The 25,383-nt window shown below is 40.5% G+C and overlaps 5 protein-coding genes across 16 annotated transcripts; 2 read left to right on the top strand and 3 right to left on the bottom strand.

Moving 5' to 3' along the window:
- Positions 1-9,593: 9,593 nt before the first annotated feature.
- On the bottom strand, positions 9,594-10,387 carry Srp9 (signal recognition particle 9). Its single transcript, XM_030387365.2, has 2 exons — positions 10,143-10,387; positions 9,594-10,078 (listed from the first exon to the last, which is right to left on the bottom strand). The coding sequence occupies exons 1-2, from the start codon at positions 10,281-10,283 to the stop codon at positions 9,986-9,988; spliced, it is 234 nt and encodes a 77-aa protein (XP_030243225.1). The 5' UTR covers positions 10,284-10,387; the 3' UTR covers positions 9,594-9,985.
- Positions 10,388-10,472: 85 nt separating this feature from the next.
- Positions 10,473-20,818, top strand: syd (JNK-interacting protein syd). Of its 11 annotated transcripts, XR_003980457.2 has the most exons (17): positions 10,473-11,213; positions 12,846-12,866; positions 13,386-13,622; positions 13,677-13,832; positions 13,891-14,296; positions 14,447-14,551; positions 14,748-14,783; positions 15,234-15,251; positions 15,720-15,777; positions 15,845-16,023; positions 16,088-16,310; positions 16,380-18,044; positions 18,111-18,328; positions 18,394-18,588; positions 18,727-18,787; positions 18,978-19,056; positions 19,778-20,818. XR_003980457.2 is itself a non-coding variant. In XM_030387360.2 (16 exons), exons 1-16 carry the CDS (start codon positions 11,112-11,114, stop codon positions 19,779-19,781), a joined length of 3,684 nt encoding a protein of 1,227 aa, XP_030243220.1. In that variant the 5' UTR covers positions 10,473-11,111; the 3' UTR covers positions 19,782-20,818. The 11 variants fall into 11 exon arrangements, 8 of the variants coding, with proteins under 8 accessions (XP_030243220.1, XP_030243216.1, XP_030243218.1 ...); XR_003980459.2 differs by lacking the exon at positions 12,846-12,866; XM_030387360.2 differs by lacking the exon at positions 18,978-19,056.
- On the bottom strand, positions 20,325-22,224 carry Stlk (Ste20-like kinase). Its single transcript, XM_030387347.2, has one exon. The coding sequence runs from the start codon at positions 22,123-22,125 to the stop codon at positions 21,064-21,066; it is 1,062 nt and encodes a 353-aa protein (XP_030243207.1). The 5' UTR covers positions 22,126-22,224; the 3' UTR covers positions 20,325-21,063.
- Positions 22,225-22,457: 233 nt separating this feature from the next.
- Positions 22,458-23,880, top strand: Tmem43 (Transmembrane protein 43). The gene is made up of 2 exons (XM_030387351.2): positions 22,458-23,466; positions 23,583-23,880. The coding sequence occupies exons 1-2, from the start codon at positions 22,551-22,553 to the stop codon at positions 23,792-23,794; spliced, it is 1,128 nt and encodes a 375-aa protein (XP_030243211.1). The 5' UTR covers positions 22,458-22,550; the 3' UTR covers positions 23,795-23,880.
- On the bottom strand, positions 23,816-25,342 carry LOC115563817 (uncharacterized). 2 transcript variants are annotated; one of them, XM_030387353.2, is made up of 2 exons: positions 25,136-25,342; positions 23,816-25,029 (listed from the first exon to the last, which is right to left on the bottom strand). In XM_030387353.2, exon 2 carries the CDS (start codon positions 24,991-24,993, stop codon positions 23,908-23,910), a length of 1,086 nt encoding a protein of 361 aa, XP_030243213.1. In that variant the 5' UTR covers positions 24,994-25,029; positions 25,136-25,342; the 3' UTR covers positions 23,816-23,907. The 2 variants fall into 2 exon arrangements, with proteins under 2 accessions (XP_030243213.1, XP_030243212.1); XM_030387352.2 differs by having other exon boundaries at positions 25,095-25,341.
- Between the last annotated feature and the right edge of the window lie 41 nt (positions 25,343-25,383).

The following is a 25,383-nucleotide window of genomic DNA, read 5'->3' as shown; positions in this document are numbered from 1 at the left end:
AGTAAATGTTCAGTACCATTAACACATCTCTAATCAGGCATTATATAGCAAATATCAAGAAAAATTGTCGCATATGCTGCTGCAATTTAGCCTGTGGTTGAGTCGAGCAGAGCAGAAGCAGAGGGAAACGAGAGTGAGGCGGCGTATTAAAGACCAGCCCCTGGCTAAGCTTCACAGCCAACCCTTGTCAATCGTATCACTGCACAATTTACAAAAAAATATCTGAGATCATTAGTGTAGCCGGGAGTTGTTCGATCTCTCAAGGGTTGGCCTACATTTAAGGGTTACATAAGCTCCGTTGGGGGTTGGCCCGCTTTGAAAGTCACTTTAAAGCCAAACGATTTGTTTGGCCAACAAATTTGACAAGAATTTGTAAACATTTTCGAAAACAATGCGCCGTATCGCGATGTCGATTAATCACGCGCCTCATTGATGATGCCCCACCCACAGCCCAGTGTCGACGCCCACATCAATTGAGCGCAACATGCAATTGATAATTAAACAAATATTTATGTACAAATAATTGGCATTAAATTGCGTTATCAATAAATAATTTTTACAACTCGGCGCTGATATAAGCTGTCACCGCTGAGATACAGACACAGTTGCGATTTCAGTTGCAGTTGCAGTTGCAGATACAGATACACATTGCAGCTACATTTGCTGCATATTTAAGCATTGGCTAATTATGTTGACCGAGTTGCGTTCACTCACAGTCAATCTATATGCAGATAAAATAAAAAATAATTATCTGCCTGCAGTTCATTTTTTATTTATTTACTTATTTTCTTTCCCCTCGTCTGGTTTTTTTTTTTACCATTTACAATGCAAACTGAGGCGCAACTTTGATTAATGGAATTTTATTGAGTGTAGAGATAAACAAAGTTGTATCGAAGTTCGATGGGTTTTCTTTACTATAGAACATCGTTTTAAATTGTCTTTAAAATAAATAGAGTAGATTCTTACATTTTTTAACTTAAGCTTAAAGTTCTTCAAGAAAAGAGTTTATGTAAATCCCTATATCAAATCTGCGTTTGTCTGTTTGAACTGTCTTCTTGAATTATTATTACCATTATTATATACCATACCATTATTATATACCATATAATTTTACCAATATCTCAAGTTATATGTTCTATATTATATCTTCTGCTATTTATGGACTTCCGTTTTTCTTCAGATTTTGATTAACTAACTCTGTCAAGATTAACCAGATATCAGTTATACCACACTCCCCTGCCACTGCTCACATATCACTATATATAATTTATCTTTAGCATTGCATATTATATCAATATAGACTTTGGAAGTGCGCATATCTCAACAAAAAAGAGCAGAGGAACCATGACAATAATAAAGTAAATTTCATTTATTGACATTAAATTTTAATTCACTTTCAACATTGAAAAATACCTTTAACGTATGCGCGTTTGTCTGTTGTTTTTATTTTATTATTATTTTTTTTTTTCAACTTCCCCTTCCCAAAACATTCTCGATAAAGTTTATAATTGAGTTGTGTTTTTTTTTTATTAAGTAAGCGAATTGATTTGCTTGTTGTTGTTGTTGTTGCTGGGGCTTTTATACAGAGCAAACTTATTAAAAACTGATAAATGAGTTTTATTGAATATGTATATATTATATATGATTGTGTATATCGCACAGGACAGTTGCCCACAGGTATTACGAAATTATGAGATTTATTTCATTTGAGTTTATTGATAATACAGCCAAAGCCAAAGCCAAACAAATTTTTGGGTGTGAATTAAACCGCGGGAATGATAAGCCATTCGACGTAAGGCAACGGCTGATTTACAGAGGAAATCGAAAGCGTAAGTGGTAAGTGGTAAGTGGTATGAGGTGGCTAAGCGGTTGCAAATTAATGCCAATCTACCTAGGGATCTGCCCCGGAATCGATTGAAAGAGTTACGATTTCAGCAACAACTGTAAGGCGGGGCCTACGAAATGCCCCATGTGAATAGGTATAACTGAATGGGTGTATAATGGGCTTAGATATATGAATGAAAAGGTAAATGAATGAGCTAGAATGTATCAATGAATAAGCATGAATTTATAATGAATTGAATGTATGAATGAGTGCGAAAAACATTATTCATACATAGCTCATATGAATATACGAATGAATGAATGAGGAAGGTGTATGAACGAGCTAGAAAGTACGAATGAATAAGTGAATGAAGTGAATGAACATATGAATATGTATATTATTTTGAATGAGTTAAATAAATGATTATGAGTGCATGTATAAATTTATAAATATATGAACGAATTACTCGATGTAAAAATCAATGGATATATAATTTAATGAATGGATGAGTGTGATTATATAAATCTTTAAAAATTTCAGTCTCTCTGACAACTTTAACTTAACATTCATCTGCATTACTTAACGCAGTTTAAGTGCCGCTGGTTACCTTTTATCTACAATCTATGAAAAGGTTTAGTTGTATCTGTATCTTTATCTTGAACTGCAGATATGTTGTGCAGCTCGAGGAGCTGCGGTCGCGTCTTGCTGCGCTGCACAAATAAAGTTGGCTCATTAGGCGCAGCGTAAACAAATTCGATGCCATTGAAAACCATCAGGCGTCAGGCAGTGAGTGAACCAATGAACCAAGCCAGCCAGTCAGACAGTCAGACAGCCAGTCAACAACAACAAGTATACAACCACACCGAGCAACCACTCAACCACTGCGGATAGTGGAAGAAAATGTGTAGCAATGCACAGCAGTTTGTTTGCTCAGATACATTTTGCTGCCGGTTAACGTCGATGTTGTTGTTGTCGTTGTCGTTGCTGTTGTTGCTGTTGCTGTTGCTGTTGCTGTTGTTAGTGTTGTTATTGTTGTTGCAAGCAAGAGTTTTTTAACCTTTCGTCGCACACTTCCTTAAAGCGCCAGGTCGCAGCTCGAGCTCGAGTCGAGTTGAATCGATTCGAGCACGGCAGTCGCTAAGGTATACGTACATACATATATCAACAGTTTACAGATAAGGCCACCTTTTGGCTGCTTGAAAATCGCATTTTGATTTGTATTCCGTATTTGATCAGATACACAACATGTGAGCTGTACGAGGTTGCGACTCGAGTCACATATTTTCCTCATATATTGGTACTGCATTTCTGTAATTATTTGCTTTGTAAATTCAATTGCCAGATAATGATGACGGCTCTGCTGCTGCCTCTGCTGCTGCTGCTGCTGCTGCTGCTGCTGCTGCTGCTGCTCTGCTGTTGCCTCAGTTGCCCGTGTCCTGGCTAACTGCCTGTGCCTGAAATTTAAGATATCATAATATTTAATATTTTTTCGGTTAGGTATTGTTTACCTTTCCGACTGTGCTCATAATTTATTATCTGTTTCTTTTTTATACCCATTAAAAATGTGGAATACGGGTATGTTGTAGTTATGAAATGATATGTAACAAATTTAATAAATTTTACATTTAATGAATATGACAAACTCTTCAACTACAAAAGCTAGAGATTTGAAACTTAAAATATATATTTTTGAATATTTTTTCTTGGTATGCAAAATATCGATAAAAATCCCCCACGGCTGAAAACAGTGTCTATATTCATTTATGTATCATTGCTCCCATTATGTATACCACATCCCCTAGTAAAGTCTTAGACTTTGTCTGTCTGTCTGGGTATTTTCTAGTCCTTCACTCCCTACCAAACCCTTTGATTCTTTTCTGTTTTCTCTCTAGTTTTCCTCTTGCTTATCACTGTTGAGTTGTTGGTCATTCAGCTCAATCGTCTTTGACGTCTATTATGATGGATTAAATTTCAATTATTAAAACCCCGTTTGCCCGACTGCTTATCGATTTAACCTATTCGGCAGTCAGGTAGTCAGGCAGTCAAGCAGCCAGCTAGCCCATTCGCTTATCGTCATTTCCTCTGGCAATAATCAATTTTCAATTAATTCAAAGCACTAGCAGCCGATCCCACGCGCATAATCAGAGGCAGATAGCATTACGGAGTATTGAAAATAGAATTATAGAAATTTGTTTAAAGTCGTTTAAATTGCACTTTAAGCGTCGTTGTGTCACTCGAGCTGTAATCTAATCACAGTCTGCGATTTAATTTATATAATCAACATGTTTGCCTAATTAAAAAATATTAAAATTGTTTATTGATACAAACGAAAAGTTGAAAGAGCTCATAGGAAATATATATTTATAAGTATATAGACCGAATATGTTTTATGGTCAGTTTGATTGGGTAGAGACGTTATCGCTCTCTACTTTGTGGCACTCTAATTGAAATTGCATTGAAATTGATTGATTTGCCCATAAATGTGAAATAGAACTCATATACACCAGCTCTATTTGTTTGTTAATCGTTTTATTTTGGAGGCGAGTTAGCGATACATAAGTTATATATAATAAATATGTATATATATCATGTATGTGGGGGGATAGAGATGTAGTGAAGGGAGTTTACAGCAATTGGGGGCAAATCAGACAAATCTTAGCTGGGATTATATAGAGGAAAATATTTTTGGATAATATGTTGAAGCAATTTAATAAATTTGTGAGGATCTGATTTAAATAACAAAAGTAGATATAAACTTATTCGATGATATGACTATAGAACGGTAGTAAAACTATAAGTTCTCTAGGTTCTATTAGTTATAAGCGTGTCTATAATATAGTTATAGTAAACTTCTTGACTGAAGATTGGTATTAAGAAATATGTGTATTAAAAAGTCATGGAATTTTTAAGAAATTGCGTAAATCTCTTAATCAAATGTATATTTAAGAGATTTCTTTTTATAAAAAAAATAAATAAATACAAAAAATACTCATCAGTTCTTTGCTCACTTATTAATACAATTTTCCTAATTTCGAAAGTATTTCATCAGCAGCATATATATAGTAATACACTCCCTAATCTATTGCCATTGCCAATTTCACATTACGCATACGCCACTTAGTCAGCCAGCGCCGGCTCTTTCCCACGTTCCTAATTAGCGGACTGCCATAAAAAGACCAGGCAAAATAACAATAAAAACAAAAACTGAATAAATATATAGGAGCATAAGTAGTTTTTTGTTTTCGAAAAACATTTAGCAATGTAAACAGCAACGGGGGCGCCTCTCGGCGCATTAATCTCCATTAAAAGAGAATTTCAATGAATTTCAGCGGGTGGGACTGTGTGGCGCCAATGGCAAGCCAATGGCAAGCCCCAAGTGCCTGTGGTTAGCTTTCAAGCTCCACAATCATATTGTCCACACGGGCAGCTACCGCACTTACGCGACTCTGCGCCGTACTTACATTTGCAATAATTCAAAGGTAAATAAAGTGCCAAAAATGCTTAGAGAAAATGATTTTATGCTGCGCCCCGACAACGACGCTCGACTCTGGCCCCGCCTCCCTCCGCAGACAGACATTCACGAAGGCGACGCCGCAGCGCAAACATTTTAGTCGCCCAAAACGCTAATGGGTAAACATCTGCGTGAATGCGGTGAAGATCCAAAAAGCTGGGAAGCTGAAGCTGAAGCTTGACAACTTCAAAAGTTTGGAAGTTGCGCGCGTTTTGGGCGCGGTTAAAAACGCGCACGGAAATGCCCACTCGATAGATTCGATTAGCGTACGATTTCATGTTGATTGCCAAATTGGTTTTTCCTCGATAAGACCGATGCCCGATGTTATAGTAAAAATAATTGATTTATCAATTTGCCGTTGCCACCTATCAAGATGGTATTAAGCTCTAATCATAGACGTTGATTTATCAACCAAAACCAGGCCAGCCTTCTAAATACCTAGTTATAAATAACCCAAGCCAGGCAAAAGCCATATATAATCATTGCTCTGTATGTATATACATACATATAGCATGTACCATATTATTAACAATAATTATTGCCTTCCATATCTGCCATAGGGTTCAAGAGTGCTCCACTCCTCCAGAGCGGGCCGCCTCTCTGATAGAGCATGACAAATCTGTTTACCTAGTCGACTTGACTTGAATTTCAGTTTCCAATTAACGTGCGTACAACATTATTATAAAGGTAGATATAGATAACTGAGCGATTTCTAGAAATTCGTATAGCCTGCAAAGTGATTCAATTATAATGAAATGATATTTTGTTTCCTTATAGACATTGTGTCACCTAGCTATAATGATGAATGTTGAATGATATATGTGTGGATTACTAAGGCCGCTCTTTGACGTCAAGCAAAGTCCAGGTATTGCAGCTATAGCCTCTTCCGGTTAATCATGCTTTGGGTGGATCACACGGAAGTATTGAGAAAACTGTTGTATGGGTCAGGGTTTAATAATAGTAGCGGCTGATATATGGGTATCATATATATAGATACAATTGTGACAGCTAATTGTGAGATCATAAATAACAAATATTTCTTTACAAATTTTGGTGAGCATGAGTTTTGAAAAGACCACTGATAATCAACAGTTATATAAGCAGTACTTATCTGATCTCTGTGCTATAGTTACTTACCTGCTCTTCTTATAAATATAGACTTTTACTGATTAAATATATATTCATATATTACTTGAATAATAATAATTGGAATATAAATGAAAAGTTAACTAACTAAAATGTACTTATATACATCTTACAGATTATATACATACATACATATGTATATCGATATAGTCACTGTACCAAGGAATTCTAACAAAAATCCATTGAAACTTATCTCTAAAACGTGTTAGTTATTATAGGACAATACTCACATTTAATAATAAAAACCTATTTAAAATTATCTTTGTTCGACGTTGTCACAATCTTGAAATTGAATCAATATTAGTTTTAATGACACCCTACGCATTGGAAGTAGGGTGAGTCACGCAAATTCGGCATATCGCAATGTTCGGTCAATGAGCTTGCGTCAATAAGTTTGGTCATTAATGAGCATTATCGTGTGATTCGAATCGTCATTCATTTGCCGAACAAAGCGACAATTTTAAATGCCAATCGACCCACTCCAAAAAAGAAAAGGTTCCATCAAGAGAGAGGTTTTTGTCTTTAGTGTATTGACTCAAAACGGTAGCCGCTCAACAGTGGCTAATGGTCATAATTAAACTCGGCTCTATTTGCATAACTCGAGTGTACGACGAGCCGAGGCGAAACTCCAAGCAATGCAAACCTCAGCCTAACTGCAAAGCGGGCCGACTTACCGCAACGGCTGCTCGGTGCTCTCTAAAGTGTTCACAATGTGAGAAGAGTATATTGGCATTGTGCATATCAAGCTTTGCGGCGCCTTTGAAGTGGGCAAATCAAAAGCATTGTTGGCACTTTGGAAAATGGAGGGAAACTGCGGCAGCTGGTTAAGCAAAGCTGATGATAGGCCCTTCTGGTTTATTAGTAATTCCACTTTATGCTCTCCTACAAAGTGAAAATATGCTCTGTTTGCTCTCAGGTCTCAGCGAAGAGCATGTTGCAGTCGTTCAGACGCGTCTCTAACTTCGTTAAGCCTTCGCGAGTGTCCGCTTATGCTCAGGTCTTTTTGTTTTGTACTCACACTGGAGTATACTGGCTTGATGAAATATCTCTCTTGCAGTTGCTCTGCCTGTCTGGCTCTCTATATGCCCTCCCTCTCAATACATCCAACTGTCCAGCTCTCAATTACTTCTTAAATAGGCAAATCGCGAGTCTCTTTATATTAAGTTGCAGCCTTCTTGCCCAGTGAGCGACTATGACGAAGTTCCTAACACACACACACACACACACCCCAACTAATTAAAGCCTTGCGCCATTGCTACTAAGTATACCTGAACTCAACTTATTTCTTTGCACTTGCTCGTGGACTTAATTTACAGCTAATTGTCATATGACCGACTATCAATGGCGGTAATTTATATAGTCGCCGCAGATATCTATATTCATATATACGTATATATATAACAAAGAAATCTCAGGGATTTACTTGCCTTGGACAGTTGGAAGACCCTGTCTAATTGTTAGCTAACTGTACTTAAATATCTTTATAATTGACGCCAGTGGGTGTCATAAAATGCATCGTCGCGTAATACTAGTAGTAAGTACACCCAAGTCTATGGAACGAACGCGTAAAGCCCCCACCCCAATCAGCCGCAACCACTGGCCCAACTGAACCACCCGCAATAAAAAGCATTTATGTTATTTGTCAAGTTTATCGTGGGTAACTCCAAGTATGTAGAGTCGACGGTGTACAATGGGGCAGATACAGCGGATTGTGCTCCAAAATGCCAAAAATTAATGAGTATTAAGCAAACACGAAGAAGATAAGAGCTACATATTCGTTTTATTTGGGATGTTAATTTTACTATACTTTGTAAACCTATCAAAATGTTATCCAAAATATTGGCTTTACGACCCACTGTGCAGACGGTGCACCTAATTAAACTCGGATGGTGGTGGTGTTACTTTATCGAGTTGTAACGATCGATTGAATGTTGCGTTTATGGTTTTCAAATACCAGTAGCCGAGGCCCGGCTGCACGCTCTCCGCGTATCATACGATATCATATAGTATATTATTATTTATTTGATTTGTTCGACTCTGATAGGTGGAGAGCGGAGCGGAGCGGAGCACAGTAATTGTTGTGGCTTTTTAAATTTATGAGCCAAGAAGACAGTTTGTGGTTTACGATGTCATTGCATTTCCAATTGATTATGATTGAGATTGTGTTTGAGATTGTGAGTATGATTGTGATTGCAATGAATGCACGGTAAACAACCTATTCGAAAAGCACAAACATCCGATAGTGAATGGACCCACGGGCAAACAGAAGCCAAATGAGCTTGTCTACGGCCTGTGGGGCCGGAAATACGACAGGTGAGAAGATCTCTTCAGAGTCGGCTTCGATGTCCACTAATCAAAGCCGAGTGGCAGACGCTTGAGCTGCAACTGTAGGGTCTGTGACGAAGCCGATCAAAAGCAACCGCTTCGCATTCTGTGGGTCAAACAAACGTCGAGACGTTTGGATGCCTTAATCCAAAGTGGCTACTGAGTTGCCTAGTTGCAGGCACTCATCTCTCATCTTCTGCATGGACAAACACTTCTTATGGCATTTGGTCAACAACACTTTGGCTACTGATCTATCTCTTTCTCTCTCTGTCTATATTGAGTACTGTCTCTCTTATGATCTCATGATGTGAGGCATCAAACTCGCATTGCTGTCAATCTCCTGTGGCAAATAAACTCGAGTGCCTCATATGCAAATATTTAAATATTTACTCTCCGCTTATTAAGTGAGTAACAGCGGTCAGCGACTACAGCAACAGCAACAGCAGCAGTAGCAGCAGCAGCACCAGCAACATCCACAACTACAACAACATTAAAGTTCTTTCCTTCGCTCACGCACTCACCTTTACTGACTCACCTGTGCATTGGCAATTGTTTGTTTAAGATGTTTAATCGCTTTAATGGCTAGGCAATTAACATTTTTCAACCTAAGTAGACAGCCGCCAAAAACTTTCCAGCTAACAAGTATAAAAAGTTGTACAAAAATACGAAAATTCTAATTTCACGCAATCGCAAATTTTGAACTGCTAACGGCGTCGCAACGCCCTCTACAGCTCATTTTACAATTGTCGTTAATAAAGATTAATCGATAACTGAAATATAAAAACATTTTATATTCTTATAAAAACACCATTTAATTTGTTTAAAGCATTTCATGGAAATGTGTACTAATTCAATATGTCACCATAGTGCAGCTAACTGCACACATTTACATTACAATAAATACAAAAGTATTATAAATTTAAAAAAAGCACCGGTACCCTTATACTTTGGCTGACTGCTGTGCACAGAGCTAACATTTATAACAATGTTAATTAAACAGTAAACTACTCTTGTTACCACATCGTAGCCTGCCGTGGGTCCAGTGCGCTTATAAACTAAACAAGTGTAGGATGAAACACACAGCAAACGGTTCAGCTAAAACCAACAGCAAATAGTTTATGATGTTGTTGTTGTTTCATTTGATCCAAATTGCTGCCGTGGCCAATTTGTTGCATTAGCTACTCCTTGGATGCCATATGACCAACAAGATTGCTTGTGATTTTCTCAATTTTCTTCAGATCGGGCATATTTTCCGCTTTATACTGCACACACTGAAAACAAACACACATACATTAGGTATGTACAATTTATTTATTTCTTAGCAATTTTTAATACCTTCACATTGTCCGTCATTTTGAGCAGTAAGTGCCCCTTGTTGTGCACGTATTTCATGGTGTACCGGCAGTTTTGTGGGTTCGCCATATACATGTTCTCCGCGGCGATTTCAAAGTCCTCCCAATTTTTAACAAACACCATGTTGATATTTTATTTGTTAAATGCAATCGCAAAAAATAAAAAGAAATCGAAATCCAGCAACAACACAAACGTCAAAAGACAGCGTGTCACAGACGTCATCGATATATCGATAGTCTATACGTGCAATAGCTATTAACTTTTTGTTATACGGCCACTTTGAGTCTCTTTGGCGTTTGCCAACACTACAGTCATTTCTCATTCATCACGAAAATCGGTTGCTCGGCTGATGTTCTCACATATTTTATTGATAAAATGCGACGAAACCAGCGTGTTTTACTGATAAAATTGTTTCAAATTATAGTCCAGCTATGTGGCTAAGTGGTTCTTATATAAATTGAGTGCGACACTGAGCTAAAATGTGCGAAAATCGTACGCGAAAATATGAAAAGTAATCAAAAATACGTCGTAAATGGAGGGGGCAAGAGGCTGATGGCCAAACATAGCCACAGCGAAAAACGCAAATAAGTGACACGCAGAACAAGTAGAGAATGCAATTATATTAAAAATAATCAAGCTACATCTATAATATACAAAACACAAAAACTCAACACAGTGAGCACTACGAAAACAAATAACAAATAAAACGACCACTGCACCTGTATTGGTGTGTGTATGTATGCAAATGTGTGTGCCTGTGTGGGTGCAGCACACACAGTAGCTGGACAGTGTCTGTTGTTGTTGTTTGGGGTGGAAAGCTGCATAACGCGTGACGTGTGACAACCCCATACACACACGCTCACCCGTGCACCCACACTCAAATGCGTAATTAGGAAGAAATACAAAATTGAGAGAGAGAGTCAAAGACCAACAACAACAACAACAATCAGCATGATGGACAACGATGACACAATGCTCAACAACTGTGGACCGCAGTCGGGCGCCGAAACGGTCTACGGCACCGAGGACAACAATATGGTCATGTCTGAGAAGGTATGCTCCACAATAAATGATTCATGCGGACAACGCTTATGCGATAAGACCACATTTATATCGCGGCAACAGTTTATAAGTAGTAGATAATTTGGCATGCTTCACAGGAAGTGCCACGCACAATCAGTGTTACATATGACTGTTATTTATCTATAACTCTGCCCTTCTCCCTTACTCCCACTCGATCTCTCTTGCACTCGCTGGCTTCGGCTTGTTTATTATGCATCAGCTGATCTGAGTCGCGGCGAGTCATTGACATTCACAAGTGCTGCCCGAAAAAGGAGTTCAAAGCGTGTCTGCAAAAAAGAGGGAGAGAGAGAGAGCGAGAGCGAGAGAGCGCGTGGAAGTAGAGAATAGAAATCAATAAACCGCTCGTTTGCCTAATTTAATGTCGCCTCACGCAATTTGCTCAGCAGTTTATTTTTATGTTTCTTACTTCCCAGCCCATTCCTTTCTTTTCCTCATGTACTAACTGATGGCTATTTATATGCTTTATACTCTTTAAAGAAGGAAAGCTTTTAACGGGGCATATTAGAGTTTCTACATTTTTACTTCGTATAGTGTGTATTATGTAGTTGCTTGCAGGGTAGCAGCAAGTCGAGCAGCTCTCGGCTGCCTGTCTTTTTTCTGGCAATCAAAGCAGCGTCATTGATTTTTGCATTTTATCAGCTTCGCAAGGGATTTAATCGGTCTGCCCTCAATGCAAATGCTTGTAGAATGAGCTCATCGAGCTTCCTCCCATCCCAAAGGCTCTTTAGACAGCTGCCACTTGAACTACCTGTTAATTGAGTTAATATTGAGCTAGGCAATTTGACTCACTCAGCCGACTCCGTCACAGCTGTGAGACACATACATATGTATGTTTGTATGTATTTACTTTCCAAAGCAACTGCTGCTGCTGAATAATAAAACTGGTTGTACTTCAATCAGCTTGAGAGCAGAATGGTGATGTCTTATAGGTAACCAAATATATATTTATAAACATACATATACATATATGTATATAGCTTGACCTCGAAGCTAAAGACTGTTTTATGCTGGTTTTATATGCGGAAAAGCCAATCTTGATTAAACGACCATACAAATAAATTGTATTGATTTTTATATACAACATTTTATTATAAATTTATATACTTCATTTTTATGCAGTCATTTTATATTTAAATACAGTAATATATATTTTTTTTTTTTATATATTTAATTTCTATAATATGAATGAAACTTATTTCTAATAATATGAAATAATTATCAAAATAAACGTGAAACAGTTCAGTTTAGCTTTAAAGCTTAGATTTTAACCAGTTATGTTTGACTTTATAAAAAAGTTATTCCAAAAAGCAAATCATTTCATTTATGCCCAAAACTATTTTTCATAGCTATAAATATTTAGCCATTTTATTTATATTTATTTACCCATAATCGTCATGTTATTCTAACTTGAATTCAAATATTATTTTTCATGCTCATATTATATCATTTATATATATTCGCACTTGCATTTCTCATTGGCCTTCGCACTTTGTGGGTTTCTCGATTTGTTTATTTATTTACCTTTATGTGTTAACTTTAATTTTGTTAAACCTGAGTATTTTATATGTGCCCATTTCTCTTCTTTTTCTCTTTCTCTTTCAGAATGGAGAGGTTGGCAGCATCGTGAGTTTGAAAATTTGTTGGTTCTTTTTTGTTTGTTTAATATTTTGTTGTCTCACTTAAAACGTTCAACTAAACGCACGATTTTTAATTTGTTTATATTATATTTTCCTCTTTTAATTTGTTACGCTTTGCACTTAGTTTAAGGTTTTTTTTATTGTGTTTTTTTTTATTTACTAACCAACCGGCATGGGAAGTTTTAAACTTTGACCTTTCAGGCTTTCCCATTGCCTGCTCTTACCTAACCATCTTGTAGGTCAGCGAGCGGTCTGGCGACGCTTAAGCATGCCTTTTCATTGGGCTTTCATTCGCGTTTTCAAGTGTTCCATTCATAAAACAAAGCAGCCGCAAACCGCAATTATTATAGGTTTTAATTAAGCCATTTAAAGTGCGCCCATCTCTCATTCCACCTCTGTCTATATCTATATCTATCTCTATCTTACTCGCACTAACTTCGTCTTGTACTTGTTGTTTATGCTGCATTGGCATTTGAAATTGATGCACTCTCTCTTCACTCCACAGGTGCAGCAGCTGGCGGGCAGCATTTATCAGGAGTTCGAGCGTATGATCAATCGCTATGACGAGGATGTGGTTAAGAACTTGATGCCATTGCTGGTGAACGTGCTGGAGTGCCTAGATGCCTCGTATCGCATCAATCAGGAACAGGATGTGGAGTTGGAGCTGCTGCGCGAGGACAATGAACAGCTGGTTACACAATACGAGCGCGAGAAGAGCGCACGGAAGCAGTCGGAGCAAAAGGTGAGCGTCTGAGCGCTCAATTGTAATCAACATTTAATTAAACCACTTAAACAGCTCCTGGAAGCGGAAGACCTGGCCGAGCAGGAGAACAAAGAACTGGCCAGCCGTCTGGAGTCTCTGGAGAGCATTGTGCGCATGCTGGAGCTAAAGCACAAGAACAGCGTGGAGCATGCCAGTCGTCTAGAGGAGCGTGAGGCGGACCTCAAGAAGGTGAGTAGACTGAAAGCCATTCATTAACCAGTTGCTGACTTCGGCATCCAACTCTCAGGAATATGCCAGGCTACACGAGCGCTACACGGAGCTGTTCAAGAACCATGTGGACTATATGGAACGCACCAAAATGCTAATGGGCTCAACGCACTCACAAATGAGCACTGCCTCCGATCGCATGGAGGTGATGCGGGCGCGACTCAACCCGGTGGCGCGCAGCTCGGGGCCTGTCTCCTATGGCTTTGCCTCGCTGGAGAACTCTGTGATGCTGGACACGGAGACGATTTGCAGTGTGGGCAGCCAGTCGGATGATTCCGGGCCGCCTTCGTTGCAGAACGAACTGGATAATTTGGCTGGTACCGTGGAGCGAGGCGCCGCAACAGATGCGCTGCAGCAACAACATCAGGCCACCTCGCCGCAGAGTCCCGACATAAGTCCCGTTGTGCCAAATGTGCCCGCAAATGGTAGGTGGAGGCGTCTACCAAATGGCTGAACCTTTAGCTAACCTGCAACTGTACTAATTTTCCAATATTCTATTTTCTTTTGTGTTTGTGTTTGTGTTAACTTCACTAAAAACGTATCCATATATAAAACAAAACCCAACCCCAACCCAGTTGGTCGTTCGACCACCAAGAAGGAGCAACGCTCGGACAACAATCTGTACCAAGAGTTGTCCTTCCAGGATAACGAAGAGAGCGAAGAGAATGAGATTGTTACGGGTAAGCAGTGGATACCTGAGATTCAGTTTAAAGCACGTCAAAAACGTATTCTTTTCTCTTTCTCTTACTGTCTGGCCGCACACATACACACGCACACAACTGAAACAATTGCACACACACACACACGCTCTCACTCCCTGGGACTCAATGGCCACTTGTCTCATGCTCTTTCTATGTCTCTCCTTTTCCACAACAGGCAGCTGGGTACATCCCGGAGAATATGCATCCTCAGGTAGGTACCACACACAAGACCAACTCCAAGAACAACAACAAACTCCACCACCAACACCATATAACTCCTATATATATGGATTCATCTATATAACCTGTAAATACATCAAATATCATACGATAATCGACTGATACGAAAGAAATACAATAAGTTATAGAAACGAGCATTTAGCATACAATGGATACTCTAGCGAAACGTGTTTTGTGATATGTGTTGGAATTGATGTGCTCGAGATACTGTTGTCACCATATTGCAAAGCTTAATAAAAACTATCATATTTATTGACCTCTAATGAAATTTCAAATTTCTCTTTTTATGCCAAAACCAATTTACTTATTCCAAACATCCCTTTTCCCTATTACCACCCATAAAAAAAAAAACCAATCTCTTTGTACAAATATCAAACACTCAAACACCGACACCTACAACAACAACAATAAACTATCAAAGCTAACGACAACTATTTCGGTAAGTTTTCTCGTGCGTTACGATATACCTATATACGTAGTTCCTATCTCTTGTAGAGTCTCTTGCTATGTAAGTAGTGTCCCTAGTCTTCCTTTCTCTTCAAACTTTAGTTTTACTTTCATTGTTGGTGCAAGAGGATTTTCTCTGGGCTAAGGGGTGTTATCAGAGTTTATTAGTTTTAAATTGTTCCTATTTTAATACCTTTTTTTGTGGATAGCTTTATTTTGGTTTAGGTTTTGATAATATTTTTTGTTTCACTTAATTCATGACTTTGGTTTATTCATTAATATCATGCATGTTATTTGCTCCACTTAAGTACGATCCTCATATGTTATGCATACTTAAATAATTTCATTTGTTTTTACTACTTTTCAACATTTGCTGTTACGTTCCATATAAAATCCACACTCGTTCCACATATTATTTTTTTTACTTTCCCTAATATTGGTTTTATGAATACCTTTGCAGGAATGGGCAAAGAAGTGGAAAACCTCATCATGGAAAATAATGAGCTGCTAGCAACCAAGTAAGCACTAACTACCCATGAACCAAAAGCAATCAATCAATGTATTAATCTACCAATTCCCACACAGAAATGCACTCAATATTGTCAAGGATGATTTGATTGTGAAAGTGGATGAGCTGACGGGTGAAATAGAAATCGTGCGCGAAGAACTGAATGCGATGCAACAGTCGCGTGCGAAGCTAAGGCAGCGCATTAGCGAGCTGGAAGATGAGCTCAAGAAGACCAAGGAACAGGTGAAACAACAGAGTAAGTTACTCCAGACCCATTTAAATAGGCGCAGCTAGGTCTAAATCTGAAATCATTTCCACAGACACCGAGCAGGAGGAGAATGATGTGCCGCTGGCGCAGCGCAAGCGATTCACACGCGTCGAGATGGCCATGGTGCTGATGGAGCGCAACCAGTATAAGGAGCGGCTAATGGAGCTGCAGGAAGCGGTGCGTCTAACAGAGATACTACGCGCCTCGCGCACAGTCGACAATTTGGATAAGAAGTCGAACAAGAGCCTTTGGAAATACTTTAGTGATCTTTTTAAGTAAGTGAATCACTTATATTCCACGCAGCATATTGCGGAGTATTAATTGTTCACTTACTCTCTCTACAGCCCCTCCAACCGTCCGACGGAACGCGTCGCTGACGGTCTTGGAGGGGGGCCGATGTTTCGTCACTCAGGCGGAGGAAGTCCTGCCCACAGCCATGGATCACCCAGCCGTGGAGGAAGCGACAATCGCCTTACCCTAGCTGGCTCAAAGCCGCCGCCGCATCCGGCCAGCGCCGGTCTTGCCAACGCACTAGTCATGGCCAAGGACTATGCAGAGGAGGGCACCTCGGAGCGCATCAGCGCCAGGCGGCGCGAGCAATACAGACAGCTGCGTGCTCATGTGCAAAAGGAGGACGGACGCCTGCATGCCTATGGCTGGAGCTTGCCCATCAACAAGACCAATCAGGATGCCAATCCAAATCGCCATTCTGGCGGTGTACCCGTGCCCGTCTACTGTAATCCCCTAGCGCAGGCATCGCCACACATGAAGGTGTTTTGTGCGGCAGGGGTCAATCTGCAAGGTGGCTTCACAAAGGATGGCCAATCGCTTATTCCCGCCGATTCGCCCTATGCGCCACGCTCGACGCTTAAAATAGCAGAGATAACCAGTCCAACGGCTGAGCAGAGCGCCGAAGCGCTGGATCGACAAATGGCGCGTGCCAGCCTTGAGACCCTGGAGCCCGAGACCCAGCTCAGTTCGTTTGTGTGGATATGCACCAGCACGCATGCCGCAAGCACGGTCAGTGTGGTGGATGCCAATCAGTCGGCCACGCTGCTGGATGCTTTTCCCATATGTGCATCGCATCTGCTATGCATTGCCTCAGTGCAGGGCGCCATGGAGAGCGACTATGCGTTGCTGGAGCAATCGGAAGTGGTCAAGGCGGGTGAGATGCTGCAGCGGCCAGGTGAGGGCCCCGAGCTGTGTGGCAAGGTGGAGTTTGTGCGTGTGCGACCCAAATCGGACCAGAACAGCAACAGCAAGCAGAGCTCACAGGAGGGCGAGGAGGTGCCCGCGGCAATTACAGTCGTTGGCGTGGCAGAGGCCAAAGAGGCTACAGAGAAATCGAATGAGCAGCTGCCCGCCGTCGATGCAGCCGAGCCGCTGGGCAATGTGGAGGCCATCAAGATACGCCAAGCGTTGCCAGGTGCACCGCAGCGACTCTCCTCCAGCAACGCAGACATTAGCAACAATCACGTCAACAATAACAACAGTAGCAGCAGCAGCAGCAGCAATAATGTGCAATTCAGCATAAAATCGTTGAATCCCATTCTGGGCACCAAAGACCGCGATGAGCCCTTGATGAGCTCGGTGGGACCCACCATGTGGATGGGCGCCCAGGACGGTTGGCTGTATGTGCACAGCAGTGTGGGCCGTTGGCATGAGTGTCTGCACAAGGTGCTCCTGCCCGATGCTGTGCTGGCGATAGTGCATGTGGAGTCGCGTGTTGTTGTTGCGCTGGCCAATGCTCAGTTAGCCGTGTTCCGCCGCCAAACAGACGGCCAATGGGATCTGAATAGTTATCACCTGGTTACGGTCGGTGATCGCAATCATTCGATACGTTGCCTCTGTGTGGCCGGCGAGCGCATTTGGGCTGCGCATCGCAACAAGATCTTCATTGTTGATCCCATATCGCTAAACATTGTGCACTCGCTGGACGCGCATCCCCGCAAGGAGAGCCAGGTGCGGCAAATGGCGGCAGCAGGTGCTGGCGTTTGGGTGTCCATACGGTAAGATCATGATCGTTGAATCCCAACTCCAGTTAATCTAATCTAACTGACTTACTCTTGCTACAGCTTGGATTCCACACTACGTCTATATAATACACACACATTTGAGCACAAACAGGATGTGGATATTGAGCCCTACGTGTCCAAGATGCTGGGCGCTGGCAAGCTGGGCTTTAGTTTTGTGCGCATTACGGCGCTGATGGTGTCCAGCAATCGCCTCTGGATAGGCACCAGCAATGGCGTCATTATATCTGTGCCGCTGACCGAGGTGCAGCAAAAGTCATGTGAGTTGGCCTTTCCAGTCGATCTTTATGCAAAGTTTAAGCTGATTTTTCCTCATCGCTTGCAGCTGACCCCAATGGGCACATGCCCCTGTGCTGCATGGCCAATGCTCAACTGTCCTTCCATGGCCATCGCGATGCGGTCAAGTTCTTTGTGTCGGTGCCCATGCTCCAGCAGCCGAATGGCACGCTCACCTTCAGCAACAAACGGCCCGACATGTTAGTCATGTGTGGAGGCGAGGGCTATATTGATTTTCGCATAAGTAAGTGGAGTCAGCGGCCATCCAAACTCTAGCTAAACAATTGACCAGTCCTGACACATCAGCGATCTCATATCTAACTAAACATCTATATATAAATGCAGTATATATATAGTATAATCGTTCCATATTCCTCTGCAGGACATGAAAAATACGATGCTAGTGATAATGCAGCGCATTTGATAGTTTGGAAAGTCGATACGTAAGCTTTGCTTTTAATTTTGATTTTGAGTTTAAAACGTTTTTGATTTGCGCCGTTTACGTAATTATTCTTTTTGTTGTTTTAATAATACTTTTAATTTCTCTTTTTGCTTAGTTTTGCATTGTTGTTGTGTCTATTTGTTGACTTAATTGCATTTTCTTTTTGTTTAACCTTTGCCGTGGCCGTGTAGTACCTTCAATTTGTAGTGCTCCGAACAGCGACGAGCCCATAGGCCGACAATCTAATTGGAATGCAGCATTTTTCTAAAGGTTTATCCAAATATTTTTGATTTATTTCTATTTATCACGTTTTACAACCTCCAACAAATTTGTCCCTGCACTTTTTTGTCACAATGTTCCAATGAAATCCACAACCCGAATTCAAATATGTGGATTAATCTGTAAACTGTTCTCTATGGTGTCCTTGTGAATTGTCCCTCTGAAATGCTATATAAATTATATAAGAGCAGCAATTGTTTTTAAAAATAACAACGAAACAAAAGATATCCCTGATACAGGATAAAAAATTTCTATTTTGTATATACGATTTTTATCTAACTTTTAGTTGCGGTTCTTAAACTTTCGGTTGTAGTTTGCTGATTTAATTTATTTAATGCCTTTTAATATTTATTGTACATTTTATTTGCTTAATATTTGTAATTAAACTTATAGTTTTTTATATACTTTTTTATTTCATTTTGCTTCAATTTAAAAAGTTTTGGCTTTTTTACAAACTACCAAACAAAACGCGCACTCTCACTAAAACATTATTATAAAGATGAAAATAATTACTAATCAAAAACCAAATAATATATGAAATCAAATGATATTAATGCTGCATAGTAGTTCAATACTTTTCAACGCTTTTGTAAACTATCTAAAAACAATTAAAAATCTCTTGTAGTTCTGTCGCAGCAGCACTAACTAAGTGTACATTGTGTATATATATATATTCCTGATTTGCTAATTGTTGATTCTTTAACTCTTGCAGATGATAATGACATGGAAAACAGTATTCAACTGGAACCAAATCAAACAATCGAAAATCGTGGCGATAAAAGCTATTTGATTGTGTGGCATGTTAATCAGCGTTAAAACTAAATTGATTTAAGTAAATTACAAGTTATGCGTATATATAATATATATATACAAATCCGACCCAAGCAGTTACAAGTTTTTGCAGGCTAGAAAAAAAAACAGATATCTTTACCTTAATTTAGTTTTTAAAGCTCCCAGCTTATTTACAGTACAATGCGTCAGAGCATTGCCAAGAGCATAAGATAGATATATATAAATATATATAATTGGATAACAACCGATTTTGGTTAGGCAAACAGACTTGTGCTAATACTTATGCTTCACATTACTAGCTTCATACTTAAATATTAATATTTATAAAAAAAAAAAAAATAAATAAAATAATTAACCTAAATGTTATTTAACACAGTGATAGCTCGCTATATAACTCAATGATATATAAATTCAAATTTGTACATTTTATGCGCTCTTGAAACAGAGAAAGTTATGTTTTTTACATATATATATACATATATTCAATAGAAATGTCCAAATAACTTAAACAAAACTAAAGATCCCGTTTAAAGCAATTTGTGCGTGATTTGTTTATCCAAATAATTAGTTAAATTCGTATTTTAAGTTCAAAGTTTCAAAAAGCAATTTCTAATTTAGTTATTTGTTAAATAATTTTTAATTTTTAGTAGTTGTTATTAATTTGTTTAATATTACGTAATAAACGAAAACAAGACCAACGTTTCGAATATTTTTTTTCCATTTTTATTCTTAGAGGCAAAAAGTGATATTTATAATTTAGAAATTTTGGAATGCTTTAGGCACGGATTTTAATATGGCATAACAAGGCGAACTTACGCATTAGCTTTGGCTTGAATCGAGCAACTATATAATGGATAAATACACATATACATATATATAACACCAGATTATGTACTGTAAATAAAGCCACAATTTATAAAATATAGCAAATTATGTGAAATAAATTATGGATAACAATTGATGATTTATTGGATTGGTTGGCTATCTAGAACTATGTACAGGACTGGACTATTGCGCAGCTTTGGAAGTTAGCTGACTGAACATGATATGTATTAGTTCATCAATTGATTTACATAGATCTGTTGAACCTCTTAGCTTTTGCCTATTGCTTAGCTTAGATAAATGCATTGCAACATTGACTCAAATTTGATTTTTATCTAAAACATTTTTTATTTATCTTATTTAGATCTTATATGTATGTGTTCATTAAAAACTCCATTCTATATCCTCTCGGCATTCCTGCGCATGACCATCGAGTGATGCGATTATGCCAACATCATCATCATTATCATCCATTATGGAATTGGTGTCCAGTTCGGATCGACATTTCTTAATGTAATCCGTGATGGAGGCATGTCTGCATTGCTTGAAGAAAGCGTGAGTCATCAGCTTCTTCGCGCTCCAGCGATTCTCGGCATTGCGATTCAGACAAATCTCCACAAACTGGTGGAAATCGTCGGAGAGCACACGTTGACTGTAGATATCATAGGTTCGTCGCGTCGTCGCATTCTCAAATGGAATTTTGCCCTGATCGTCCAGGAGCATGGTATACGTCGATCTATCTAATAAGGAGGGCACATTTCCCCGTATTTTCTCTGTGTACATTAGCGTGGGTTGTGTCTCGAAATAGGGTTGGATGCCGTTAGCCAGCTCACATGCCGTTATGCCCACGGAATAGATATCTGATTTCTCCGTATATCCATGAATATTTTGATCCAAAACTTCCGGAGCAGCCCAATTCAGATGCTTCTCGTGCGAGATGCCATGCAAAACGGGTTTCTTTTTGCCATGCTTTATAAAACTGCGACTCTCGTGAAAATTAGATAATACTGCCTTATTTCCATCCAATAAGATGTGAAGAGCCCTCACAGACCCATGAACAAAGTCATTCGAGTGTATATACAAAAGGGCGGCGAGGACATCCTTGAATATCAACGCTATCAACGTCTCTGGAAAGCCGTTGCAGAACGTAGTTTTTAACAGAAGCTCACATGTGCCAAAGCACATATATGGGTGCAGCACATAGACATCGCTATCCACAATAAAGCTATTTAAAATCTTATTGATATTGGGATGATTGAATTGTCGACAACATTGAATCTCGGCGAAAAGTCGCTTTAGTTCGGCATCATCGTCCACTTCCAGTGAATATTTTTTAACAACTATCACACGATTGTTGACAGTACAATTTGCTTTGTAAACCGAACAGAATTTGCCATGCTTAAATGCTTTTGTGAACTCATAGTCTGTTAAGCTATTGCTACACATTATTATTTCAATTTGTAGAAAAAAATTTGTGTCCGAATTTCGAACAGCTGACTTTGACAGCTGTGATCTAATTAACGGCGTTGTTTTTGCAAATGGACGGCTCGGTATTGCCCGCACAAAATTTGAAGGAATGTGATTTATTTATTGCTTGTCAGTTGATAAGTAATTTGAATATTAATATTACTTTCTTTTCAATTCATGCTGTAAAACAATTGTAAAATATTCTTTTAAGTATTTTTATTTATATTTTTTGTCGTTATTTGTTTGTCTTGCAAACAGCTGATTTTAACAAACACTACCTTAAAAACGGCGTTGACTTTGCTAATTAACAGCCTAAGAGTGCGCACAATCGCAAAAGGCGAACGACGAACACAGCATTAATGCTGTTTATTTATATTACAAATGAAGTATTTTAAATATTAAACATGGCCACGATAAGCGACACCTTTCGTACCAACTGGCTAATCGCTACCTTTGGCCTGGGTTTGTTTATCGCCGGCTCCAGCGTGCTCTACTGGAACGAAGGGCGAGCGGTGCACACGATGTTGGCTCTGGATGAGGCTTATGCCGATATCTACTCGATGCAGTTCACCGAGGAGGAGCAAGATATGAATTTTGAAAATCGCATTGTACATCTATCGGGGCCCATCATATGTGGAGAGCCGCTCACCGAGCCCGACTACAATATACAGCTCATGGCAGTGAAACTAAGGCGTCGCGTACAAATGTACCAATGGGTGGAAGAGACAGTGGAGCACAATTTCGGCGAGAGCGTGGGCACAGAGGCGGACTCACGCAGCTATTACTATACACGCGAATGGCGTGACAAGATCGTGGACTCGCGACAGTTTCACAATCCCCATGGCCATACGAATCCACAACGATTCCCCATCGAGAGCGCCGTCCAAGTGGCCGATGCGGTTTACATAGGCAAATATGAGCTGGGTTCGGCTGTGAAGAACAAGTTCAACAACTACCATGAGCTGACCTCGGACATAAGGCCGGATGACAGCGGAATCAAGCTGCATCTGGGTCTCTACTATCACACCAGCGATGTGTTCAATCCGGAAGTAGGAGATCTACGCCTGCTCTTCACCTATGCGGGCCTAGAGGGCGAACTGTACAGTGTCGTGGGTCGCTTGCAGGGCAACAAAGTGGAGCCGTATGTCACCAGTCGCGGAGTGCCCGTACTGCTCGTCTACCCGGGCGAGATAAGCGCACTGGAGGTATTCCGATTGGAGTATAGAACTCAGGTGCTGCACACCTGGTGGTGGCGCTTCATAGGCTGGCTCCTGATCTTCTTTGGCGTCACCTGCAACACGAAACTGCTGAGGGTTGTATGTGAGTGGATAACCAAAGACTTCTATAACTATATATATTTATATATATTTGCTAGCGGATATTTAACTCTACAAATATATTTCTATAAATATATCCCTTCTACTCTCCCTTTGCAGTGCTCCGTGTGCCTTTGCTGATTGGCCTGGCTCCCGATTCGCATTATCCGGTAACTGGGAACTTCTTGATCGCCTTCTCGCTGTCGCTGACCATTGCCGCGGTGGCCTGGATACTGCATCGACCTGTGATTGGCGCCTGCCTGTTCCTAGCGGGCGCCTCGCCCTACGTCTGGCTCACACGCAATCTCGTGGACTATCAGCGAGTAGATTAGTCCGTTATGTTCTCGTAGATATTTACACATAACTTATTTTTTTTTCGTGCCATCAATGTCAATAGAAAACTGAATAACACTTAAAAGCTAATCGTATTGCTATAATCCTAATCCTAGAACTCTCGTATGCCCGGATTCGTTGGCTCGCTCAGCTTCGACTTGGGCGTCGACTCAGTGGAGGTGTGCACACTGGGACTCTGCGACTTGTCCTGCTCCTCGTGGCACGCGGCCGGCTCCTCGAAGCGCACGTAGGGCTCGAAGCTATTGTTGATCTGCACCGAGCCGCGATGCAGATTGTTGGACTCCGCCTCAAAGAGTATTTCGTTGATGAATCTCTCGGCAAGCAGACGCTGCTCGCGGGGCAAGCGCTTCAGTTTGTATGTCCAGGTGCGAGCAATGGACTCCTCCTCTGGATAAGTGCCCGCCAGATACTCGCAGGCTATATTCAACAGTTCGTCCGTGTTGTGCGTGCTCACTGTAGTCGTGGTAGCGGAGGAGGAGTTGTTCCCGTTGCTACTGCAGGGTGGGGTCTGCCTGGCTCGCTTTGCTGCATTTGAATAGTCGGGCTGCTGGTGCATTAATCCCGATCCCGCTGCTGCTGGCGGCGGGGGCGGTGGCAGCGGATCTACCTTTTGTACATGCCCAAACGATTTGTGAAACATCTCCGAGATGTTCGGCGTCTGACCCACTCCACTGCGATACGAGTAATGCAAGGAGGAGGCGCTGCTGCCACTGCTGTGCTCCATGAAGGATGCCGTCGAGCTGGAGTTTTCATTGAAGGAGAAGCTGGGCTCGTTCTTGAATGTAGGATTCACTGCGAGGAACTTTTCTGTATTCCTCAAAAAGTCCAGTTCCTGAAAGGTCCAACAACGTGGCGTATGCAAGCTGCCCGTGCGCATGGCGCTTTCCACGACTTTCAGCTCCTTGCGATAATTCGTGCGCAACGTGTTGATCTTTTTCTTCACATCCTCGACGGTCGCATCGCGCTTCAGATAGTGGTAAATGGGCACCAAGCGCTGATATGCCTCTGCCCGCTTCTCTCGATTCGTATAATCCCGCAGAGAAGTGTCCCACAGGACGGGCATATCCCGATATGTCTGTATAAAGGCACGCAGATAATGACGATTCTCCTCGGCTCCGGACATTATTTTGATGCTATGCGACGGCTGCTGCGGCGGCGGCGGCGGTTGGTGAAGCATTCTCTTTTATTCAAAATCGACTTTCAAATGTTCCCTCTTAAAGGGCGGTAAAAATTTACCAAAATAAAAACAAAGCGAAAAACGATCGAAATTGGTTTTACTTCTGCGTGCAAGTGAAAAAATGACGAATTTATGTATGGACCTATTGACGAAATGTCAGATTGTTGTTGTTGTAGCCGCGATGGTGGTGGTGGTTTGCTTGACAGATTGCTGGGCATATTGCTGCATTGACGTAACTGCGCTTGTGTGTGTGACGTCACAGCAACAAGTGTTGTCTGCGCTTGAGTTTTTATTTTACTGCATGTGGTAACACTGCTCCGGCAATCGAATATAAACTCTTAACGATTACGAGTTTTATTTGAACAGAGTACCATTTTGAGTATAACATTT

This window comes from Drosophila navojoa, chromosome 4, assembly GCF_054131105.1.
Source record: "Drosophila navojoa isolate 15081-1374.11 chromosome 4, UAZ_NAV_1.0, whole genome shotgun sequence".
In the NCBI taxonomy this organism is placed as follows: Eukaryota; Metazoa; Arthropoda; class Insecta; order Diptera; family Drosophilidae; genus Drosophila; species Drosophila navojoa.
The sequence above is the reverse complement of the archived record's forward strand: the minus strand, read 5'-3'. Positions and strand labels throughout refer to the sequence as shown.

What these genes read in the sequence shown, in the direction of transcription:
- Tmem43 (XM_030387351.2), top strand. Translation starts at nt 22,551, where the DNA reads ATGGCCACGATAAGCGACACCTTTCGTACCAACTGGCTAATCGCTACC. An exon ending in GAAACTGCTGAGGGTTGTAT is followed by an intron (nt 23,467 to 23,582) that starts GTGAGTGGATAA and finishes CTCCCTTTGCAG; the next exon opens with TGCTCCGTGTGCCTTTGCTG.
- Stlk (XM_030387347.2), bottom strand. Translation starts at nt 22,125, where the DNA reads ATGTGTAGCAATAGCTTAACAGACTATGAGTTCACAAAAGCATTTAAG.
- LOC115563817 (XM_030387353.2), bottom strand. Translation starts at nt 24,993, where the DNA reads ATGCTTCACCAACCGCCGCCGCCGCCGCAGCAGCCGTCGCATAGCATC.
- syd (XM_030387356.2), top strand. Translation starts at nt 11,112, where the DNA reads ATGATGGACAACGATGACACAATGCTCAACAACTGTGGACCGCAGTCG. An exon ending in ATGGAGAGGTTGGCAGCATC is followed by an intron (nt 12,867 to 13,385) that starts GTGAGTTTGAAA and finishes TTCACTCCACAG; the next exon opens with GTGCAGCAGCTGGCGGGCAG. An exon ending in GGAAGCAGTCGGAGCAAAAG is followed by an intron (nt 13,623 to 13,676) that starts GTGAGCGTCTGA and finishes CCACTTAAACAG; the next exon opens with CTCCTGGAAGCGGAAGACCT.
- Srp9 (XM_030387365.2), bottom strand. Translation starts at nt 10,283, where the DNA reads ATGGTGTTTGTTAAAAATTGGGAGGACTTTGAAATCGCCGCGGAGAAC. An exon ending in AAATGACGGACAATGTGAAG is followed by an intron (nt 10,079 to 10,142) that starts GTATTAAAAATT and finishes GTTTGTTTTCAG; the next exon opens with TGTGTGCAGTATAAAGCGGA.